A 9,975-nucleotide genomic window follows, 5' to 3' on the forward strand; every position below is an offset into this window, starting at 1 on the left:
TCCGAATTTCATCCTGTAATGTGGTGCTCATCTGCTGTTGAAAGGATAGATTCATCTGCTGTTGGAATCCTGCTAAGATCTCGCGCAGCGACCCCACCGAGACTGGCATGTCCAGATTCTCATCCAGCACGGCATCTCGGACGCTGGGGCTTAGATGCCCGCCTGGCGGAGACACTTCTACTATTGGTTCCTCTTCTACAACCACCTCAGCTTCTTGTACCCGACGGGGTGTGCTTCCTGCATTTGCGATTCGATTGGCTTCCTCTATATGACGTTGACTCCTTTCGGGAGGTCGTCTCTCTTCCTCCTCACCAGAATATTCTCTGTCTGAGTGCGGTTCGGCCATGATACTATACCTCCCCACAGACGGCGCCAAATGTTGTGGGAACTTTTACGGTGATGACGTGTCACGCGCTCCTTGGAGGTATCAAATATGACCTGGCACGAACTTCTGGCAACCTGCAAAACAAGAATATTCCCGTAGGAATATTCCCTCCGATGCCTAAGTAAGTATAGGCTAGAGAGAGAAGTGATTCTAGAGAGAAAGCAGAGCAAAAGTAGTTTTTAGTAGGTAAGAATGAAATTGAATGCCCTCTACCCAGGGATCTGCACTATTTATAGTGCTAGGGTTTCTTGGGAATTGGTCCCTGCATGATGGGATGCTTTGTAAGATCTGGACACGTGTTAGATTAGATGGAAACCTGATTTGGACCTGGTGGCCTTTTGAGATTCTGGGCTTTTCTGGCATAGTGGATCAGAATCTATCTAAGCCCCATGGGGACCAAGACCTACTGATGGGTCTTGGGCTTGAATATGCATGCGAGCTATGAGTAGGTCTTTGGGCCTTCTTTCTGGGCTATCAACGTACAGCCAGGTGGCGCTTCTTAGTTTAGGCCACATCAATTATTATTATTATTATTATTATTATGGGAAACCACCAAAACGTTACAAGCTTAACAAGCTACAAAGATCAAGTAAACTACAAGAAGTTGGTGGGGAGCCGAGATACAATCTGGGCCCCCACTCCTCTAGCTATGGCGAACCCGATCCTGCTGAAAATGTGGGCAGCTGCCCGTGCCCCTATGTCTTGAGCCCTGGAGTACGTCTGGACCCGCTTCAGCAACGAAACAGCCCCTTTCTCTAACTCCCCAAAAGAAGAGAAGGAAAAAGGAAAGAAACCGTAACCCAAAGCCCTACAACGTGCCGCATACTTAACCTGCTTCCGCTGCGCAGCAACCGCCACAACCCGACCCGGAACGAAGTCTGACAACCCAGATTGCGTCATAGGTGAAGACCCAGTCAAGTCAACACACACATCTACACCGCCATCCCAAGAATAAAGCAATATATCTGCAGGACGAAGAGCTCCATCACTCTCACTAGTCAGCCCAACATCAACCTCCTTTCGAGCAGAAATCCCCGACCGGTAGCAAATATCCAAAAGGGTATCACGAACAACATTATGTCGATGTTTGATACCCACGATCCCAGCACAAGACACGGCATGATCCCCATAAATATCCCCATCGAAAACCCGAGAGCAAGCAGAACACGGCGTCGAATCAGAGAACAACGGAATACCCAACCGATAGCAAAGAACCGAACGATAAGTCTTACCGTTCATAGTCTGGCCTAAACCCGAGATGGGGACTGCCCGCAACCAAGTTGAGGAGTGATCCCCGTGCTGGGATTTCCAAAGGGCAACATGACGCGAAGATAAGGAGTAGGCGGATACCGCATCAGCAGTAACCTTCGTGAAATATATGTCTGCCAATTTCTTCATGAGAGTGGGGGCAGCGATTTCACTAGGGCTACTCATAAGGTCGCTCTCCACGGTCCTATTGAAAAGACCAAGAGCATCATCAAAGGCCGACCCCGGACCATCAACACCTGAAAGCCGAAGAAGCGAATCCTGCAAACCAGAAGACTGCAAACGGGATGCAAGAAAAGCATAATGCCGAACATCACCAGCTGAATAAACACCCAATCCACCATACGAATAAGGCAAGGTAGCAAGACGCCATTGCCAGCCACCGAACCCAGGTCCCGAAGCAGTCACGATACGCTCTAAAGAAGCCCGAAGAGCCACATCAAAAGAAACTTGGGCCGCTTCAAAAAGATGAGGTGGACAAGTGCGCATAGCAAAATAGAGTTTAGAAACTCCAGTGCACGCACGAAGAAGCAACAACTCACACTGGGGATCATTAAGCTTAGCTACAGCATCCATCAACACAACAGTCTTCGACACCCGTCGCGAAACCAACTCCTTAAAAAAAGAGGAATCCGTACTGACTGGACCACCAAGCAACTTAACACCAAGCGCGGGACGAGCAATATCAGTAGGAAAGACACCCTCTAGACGACTGTGTGGGTCCTCCGAAGGCCAGAAAACCTCTGTCTTCTCAACATTAACATGGAGACCTAAATGAGGACCCTCCTCCAAAATCAACTCCAAGACCTTTCCAACCACCAAAGTGTCACCAACGATAGTGCCATCATCCAAGTACCACGCCTGCAGAGATAGATCAAAAGAGTCCCTGATTCGACACACCAATGGATGTAGAACCAAAGAAAATAGCAAAGGGCCGAGAGGATCCCCTTGCTGCACACCTTGACAAGACCACAAGGTATGCTCCCCATAATACAACCGTGCTGGAGAAGAGTAGCAGAATTCAACCCAACGCGAAAGAGCAGGACAATGTAGCCGAACCTCACGCAACAAAGCCGAACGATCAACCAAATTATTATTATTATTATTATTATTATTATTATTATTATTATTATTATTATTATTATTATTATTATTATTATTATTACTATGGGAAACCACCAAAACGTTACAAGCTTAACAAGCTACAAAGATCAAGTAAACTACAAGAAGTTGGAGGGGAGCCGAGATACAATCTGGGCCCCCACTCCTCTAGCTATAGCGATCCCGATCCTGCTGAAAATGTGGGCAGCTGCCCGTGCCCCAATGTCTTGAGCCCTGGAGTACGTCTGGACCCGCTTCAGCAACGAAACAACCCCTTTCTCTAATTCCCCAAAAGAAGAGAAGGAAAAAGGAAAGAAACCGTAACCCAAAGCCCTACAACGAGCCGCGTACTTAGCCTGCTTCCGCTGCGCAGCAACCGCCACAACCCGACCCGGAACGAAGTCTAACAACCCAGAATGCGTCATAGGGGAAGACCCAGTCAAGTCAACACACACATCTACACTGTCATTCCAAGAATAAAGCAATATATGTGCAGGACGAAGAGCTCCATCACTGTCACTAGTCAGCCCAACATCAACCTCCTTGCGAGCAGAAATCCCCGACCGATAGCAAATATCCAAAAGGGTATCACGAACAACATTATGTCGATGTTTAATACCCACAATCCCAGCACAAGACACGGCATGATCCCCATAAATGTCCCCATCGAAAACCCGAGAGCAAGCAGAACACGGCGTCGAATCAGAGAACAACGGAATACCCAACCGATAGCAAAGAACCGAACGATAAGTCTTACCGTTCATAGTCTGGCCTAAACCCGAGATAGGGACTGCCCGCAACAAAGCTGAGGAGTGATCCCCCTGCTGTAATTTCCAAAGGGCAACATGACGCGAAGATAAGGAGTAGGCGGATTCCGCATCAGCAGTAACTTTCGTGAAATATATGTCTGCCAATTTCTTCATGAGAGTGGGGGCAGCGATCTCACTAGGGCTACTCATAAGGTCGGTCACCACGGTCCTATTGAAAAGACTAAGAGCATCATCAAAGGCCGACCCCGGACCATCAACACGTGAAAGCCGAAGAAGCGAATCCTGCAAACCAGAAGACTGCAATCGGGATGCAAGAAAAGCATAATGCCGAACATCACCAGCTGAATAAACACCCAATCCTCCATAAGAATAAGGCAAGGTAGCAAGACGCCATTGCCAGTCGCCGAACCCAGGTCCCGAAGCAGTCACGATACGCTCTAACGAAGCCCGAAGAGCCACATCAAAAGATAATTGGGCCGCTTCAAAAAGATGAGGCGGACAAGTGCGCATAGCAAAATAGAGTTTAGAAACTCCAGTGCACGCACGAAGAAGCAACAACTCATACTGGGGATCATTAAGCTTAGCTACAGCATCCATCAACGCAACATTCTTCGACACCCGTCGCGAAACCAACTCCTTACAAAAAGAGGAGTTGGTTATCATAAACCGACATCACACTGGGTATTATTATTATTATTATTATTGTTATTATTATTATAATCATTATTGTTATTATTATTATCATTATCATTATTATTATTATTATTATTATTACTATTACTATTACTATTATTATTACTATTATTATTATTATTATTATTACTATTATTATTACTATTATTATTGCTATTATTATTATTACAATTATTATTATTATTATTACTATTATTACTACTTTTACTACTATTACTATTATTACTATTATTACTACTGCTATTACTATTATTATTATTACTATTACTACTACTACTACTACTATTACTACTACTATTATTATTATTATTACTATTATTATTATTGTTATGGGAAACCACCAAAACGTTACAAGCTTAACAAGCTACAAAGATCAACTAAACTACAAGAAGTTGGAGGGGAGCCGAGATACAATATGGGCCCCCACGCACTCCTCTAGCTATGGCGAACCCGATCCTGCTGAAAATGTGGGCAGCTGCCCCTGCCCCAATGTCTTGAGCCCTGGAGTACGTCTGGACCCGCTTCAGCAACGAAACAACCCCTTTCTCTAATTCCCCAAAAGAAGAGAAGGAAAAAGGAAAGAAACCGTAACCCAAGGCCCTACAACGTGCCGCATACTTATCCTGTTTCCGTTGCGCTGCAACCGCCACAACCCGACCTGGAACGAAGTCTGACAACCCAGATTGCGTCATAGGGGAAGACCCAGTCAAGTCAACACACACATCTACACCGCCATCCCAAGAATAAAGCAATATATCTGCCGGACGAAGAGCTCCATCACTCGCTCTCACTAGTCAGCCCAACATCAACCTCCTTGCGAGCAGAAATCCCCGACCTCTAGCAAATATCCAAAAGGGTATCACGAACAACATTATGTCGATGTTTAATACCCACAATCCCAGCACAAGATACGGCATGATCCCCATAAATGTCGATGTTTATTATTATTATTATTATTATTATTATTATTATTATTATTATTATTATTATTATTATTATTATTATTATTATTATCATTATTATTATTATTGTTATTTCTTCTATTTTTAATACTCGCAACGTTTGTAATTTTAACACTATTCACATATTCTACTTTGACTATTGTTGGTGATTTATATGCAAAATAAAATATAGTGTTGTGGGATCTTGTGTTAGATTCGTCTCAATGTGTAATTTCAAAATATCAACTTTTTTAATTTTTAATTGAAGAGATTTGAAGATATTAATAATCAAAATGACAAACGTTGCGAATAAGAATGAACGGATGAAGTATTATTATTATTAATATATATTTATATCATTTTCATTATTACTATTATTTCTTTAATAATAAAAATATAGTTGTCTAGATCTGAACCGACATGTCAAGATCAAAACTGGTATAATCAGATAATGTCCAAATCATAACTGATCAGAACTGATCTGCACTGATCATGTGCAGATTAGAACGAATAAGTCCAGATTAGATCAGATTTGTACAGATATTGTCCATGCTAGTACAAAAAGGCTCATTTGCGTCACTATTATTACGTGGCACATTTTAATCAGTGGCGCAAAAGGACTAATTTCGATAAAAAAAAAACATCTCTTTCGTCGGTCATTTATTATTAACCGACGCAAATATACTTATACGGGTCTTTAAAGTCATTGCGTCGCAGAATAACTAATGAATGACGTAATTTAATTGTAATTTGCGTCGCCCTTTGAATATTCAGCGACGCACCATACGAATATCTAATTACCGTACTTTTACCCTAAGCCTTCGATATCACCGAGGGAGAGTACGTCTCTGCATTTTTCTCCTCCCCTCTCTCTCTCTCTCTCTCATTTTCTTTCCAGAACTCCATTGCTGAGATATCAAGACCTCTCAATCTTTCCTTCATTTTAAATCTCCTCTTACCATCACACCTATTTTTCCATTTACTCGGAAAAATCAAGATTTGCGAAAGCACGATTCGAAGAGGAAAAGTATTAGATTCCGCCGCGAAGAAGGAGACATCTCAAAGCAGTGCAACTCGATTTCTTGTAGGTCGCCAAATCTGCGACTTAGTTCGTCGGCGTCGTCCAATTGTTTCTTTGTATATAGCAGCAGGTACAGTGCAATTTTTTTTATTTAGGGTTCTTGTTTATTAGTCTACGGTGAATAGAAGATTTCCAGGGTTCTTGTTTATCAGCCTATTTCTAGGGTTTTTTAAGGTTGGGTAAAACACTAAAGCGTTGGTGCTGGAGCTCCGGTTAACGTCGCCGCCGTCGTTGATTACTTTATTTCTTATGTATTTCCCCTCTCTTTACCGTGAATCCAACTTCAATTAATTTGTACTTTTTTATATTGTTTTGATGAATATTGGGTTTAATTGTGTTAGTTAGTTTGTAAATTCGAATATTTTTAGCGATTGTTTGAACTTTTAATTGAGGATTTTGATTTCAGATGGTGCCTCATATTGTAGAGGATGATGGGTTTGTTGGGAGGAAGTCTCATATGAAGTAGCACATTGTCACTGTCTTTTCCCCCTTTGTCCATAAATCTCAAATTTGATTTCCTAAATTATCTCATACTGTTCTTGCTCTCTCAGCAGCAATTTGAAGTTAGTAAGCTGTGTTGGTTTTAGATTCTCATCACAAGAAAATAAAGCATTATACTATTTCTTAATCAAGCCTACAATTAGATATTATGATGAGGTTTAATAAACTCAACTGGTTGATGTTTCTTCATATTCAGGGGATTGAGAATGCTCTCCCTAGTGTTGGGTTCTGGCATCACAGATGCTTCTGTTGCTGCCATTGCTTACAACTTTTCAAAGTTAGAGCTCCTTGACTTGAGTGGGTAATGCCTCAGCTTCAGTTGTTTTTATTGCTTTGTTTCTAGTATACTGTTTTTCTTCATGAATCTTATATTGCTTTATTGTTGATTCAGCTCTGGCATAACTGATAGTGGCATTGGAATGATATGTAACGTGTTCTCCCAAAATTTGTGAAGATTGTTGCTAGCTCTTTGCCCTAATATCACTTCAAGTATAATTTTCTATTTCCTGCCCTTTTTTTTTAACTATCGCACCACTATCTCTATTTTGGTTTCATTTGCATATGTAGATCTATTATTGATTTTAAGGAACCAACTTTCTGTTTATTATTCCTTTTGCATAGTGAACAAGTGATTCATGTTTAGCATCAATTTTAATGAATGTAGGTGGACCTGCTAGGGGATATTATGATGCAGGAGACAATGTTAAGTACGGGCTACCGATGGCGTTCAAGGTGACAACCCTGGCATGGGGAGCTATCTTCTATGAGACTCAGTTGCAGGCTGCAGGGGAACATAAACCTGGTACTGAGATTGCTGCTGAAACTTCTGCTGCCATGGCTGCTGCTTCTATTGTCTTCCGCAAAACTGATAAAAAATATGCTCGCCAACTCCTCAAGAAGGTTAAAGTAATGTTCTTGTTTCACATCGCATGCCCCATTCTCGTGTCCATATAGTCCCTTGTGTGCTTAACATGATGTGATTTCCATTTGTGTAAATATAGATATATAGTTCCCTTGGCTGCTTAGTTGTCTAGTTTCATGTCTTAAACTCAGTGTGGGAGGTCGGAAAAAGAGGACTGTGTACTCTTAGAACTAGCAAGGAGAAAACGGCAGAAGGGGGGGGGGACGTTTGGTGTCTATACGTCATACTAAAGCTCCTGTCATTGCAGAAAATGTCATTTGTACTGTGTATGTGCAGTTTACTTAATTTTAGAGTTGTCTAAGAAAAGCCTCATATAATCTTGGTTGTTATAAAGAATTTAAGAATATGTGAACATCTAAAGTCTTTGTACTGCTGCTTCAAACTAAATTTGCAACTGTTTCAACTTGGCCATTCTGGTTTTTAAGATTTTCTTTTATAAAAAGTCCTGAATAACAAAGAAAACAGGTCCTGGTATAAGGGACTACGAATTTCCCTCCAGGTAATTTCCACCGTTTTGACGTTGTAATATGTTCTGTTCTTTACATGAAAACTGGCATAATCACGAGAAAACTGAAATGCAGGTGCTAGATGAAACTTTCACGTCTAGAATGCAACAGTTGCTGAATTATCGTGTTCCAGATTCGGATCTTGAGCTACCCAGATGTATATTAGAAGCGCATTCCATGCTTCACTAGTTGAAATGGAAAGGGTATGATCGCTTCTGCTGCTATCCTAGCTACCATATATTTTTTTCCTGGCTAAGGAGCAGTGCTAGCTCTACATGTATATCTAGTATGTACAATATTCCGGGAAAAATCCCTAAAAAATCTCTACGTTAAGTGTGTATAGTGAATACTAATAGAATAGTAACTAAATTTTGACCCTTTTAAGGTGGGGAGGTTTTGTCCTCATTTTTGTTATATTCCCCTTAGAATTAAAAGAAACAAAATTGATATAAAGTATAGAAAAATGATTTGAGAAGGAGGGTGCGTAGCAAAAGAGTATAAGAAAGAATAGAACATAATAATCATATGTTATCAGACTTATCACATGCCGATCAAATAAGAATCTAAATTATGGATGATCACTGTTGGCTGTGGTTAGCCCATGAAGATGATCACTGTTGGATCAAAATTGATGTTCTACATGTGTATGTGTGTTGAGTTCGGTTGTGATTTTCCATTTGCTTGGTTGCCTTTTGGATATTGACTGGTGCTAAAGTATGAATCATGTAAGTATTTGCAGCTTTATTGTTTTCATTAGCAGTATAATATTTCATTAACCGCTCTATGGCATTAGAATTTTACCTGTTTGTAGCAGGGTGGAGTTATATCTGAGCAGCTGGCACTCAAAGGATACATTTCAATATGGCATGAGAGGAGAAAAATAACTCTGAACATGCTAGAGAAATGTATGAAGTTTGCAATCATTGATTAACTCTTTCATTTTGAAATTTTCTGGGAAGAAGAGAATATGCATCCTTCATGTTCACCAACCTCACTTAGGGCAAAGTAGTCATTTAGAATATTATACTTTTAAACCTCTGAGGGAAACGTCGGTGTGAGCAGCGTCTTATAAAACAAAGGATTTGGCCCAATACTCCTTTTCAAACCTCTATCTACCAAACACCCATATTAGCGTATTTGACTAGTCAAACCTCCAATAGTACTTAAAATCTCTAGTTTTGCCCCAAAACTCTCTCTACCAAACAGGGCCTTTGTAATTTCCTGAACATAATTTTTGTTCTATTATTATTGGATGGGTATTTTGCAACCCTATGTTATGAATATTTTTGTTAATTCATGAACTATAGCTAATTAAAATTCAGAAATGAGCTGCACATTTTATACTCTATGCACTATATAGCATAAAATATAAAACGTGCAACTCAATTTTTTTAAAAATAAAAACAGTCATTTGCGTCGCATGTTTACCTAAACTGCGACGTAAATGACCTTTTTTTTAACATGCTGAAAAGTCATTTGCGTTGCACTTTAGCTAATGTGCGACGCAAATGATTTTTCAGCATGTTAAAAAAAGGTCATTTGCGTCGCAGATTAGCTAACCTGCGACGCAAATGAATTTTCAGTATGTGAAAAAAATGTCATTTACATCGCAGCTTAGCTAATTTGCGACGCAAATGATTCTTATTTGCGTCGCCCAAATGTGCGACACAAATGACTTTTTTCATTTGCGTCGCAGCCCGTTGGTGCGACGCAAATGGGCTTAAATGACTGACGCAAATGACTGTTTTTCCACTAGTGCCACATCAGAACGGATCTATATAAATTATATCCAGAATATCGATATGTCCA

General features: G+C 40.7%; 1 protein-coding gene across 1 annotated transcript; it reads left to right on the forward strand.

Moving 5' to 3' along the window:
• Window positions 1-399: 399 nt before the first annotated feature.
• LOC110804989 (uncharacterized) lies at window positions 400-9,459 on the forward strand. The gene is made up of 4 exons (XM_056832105.1): window positions 400-424; window positions 5,975-6,307; window positions 7,403-7,644; window positions 8,242-9,459. Exons 1-4 carry the CDS (start codon window positions 400-402, stop codon window positions 8,353-8,355), a joined length of 714 nt encoding a protein of 237 aa, XP_056688083.1. The 3' UTR covers window positions 8,356-9,459.
• The last annotated feature ends 516 nt before the right edge of the window (window positions 9,460-9,975 follow it).

Source organism: Spinacia oleracea, chromosome 6 (assembly GCF_020520425.1).
Source record: "Spinacia oleracea cultivar Varoflay chromosome 6, BTI_SOV_V1, whole genome shotgun sequence".
Taxonomy (NCBI): Eukaryota; Viridiplantae; Streptophyta; class Magnoliopsida; order Caryophyllales; family Amaranthaceae; genus Spinacia; species Spinacia oleracea.

Bases quoted from the DNA above. Each gene is read 5' to 3' on its own strand.
- LOC110804989 (XM_056832105.1), top strand. From the start codon at position 400: ATGACGTGTCACGCGCTCCTTGGAG. The intron at 425-5,974 runs GTATCAAATATG...TTTTACCCTAAG, and splicing joins GTGTCACGCGCTCCTTGGAG to CCTTCGATATCACCGAGGGA. The intron at 6,308-7,402 runs GTACAGTGCAAT...TAATGAATGTAG, and splicing joins TTCTTTGTATATAGCAGCAG to GTGGACCTGCTAGGGGATAT.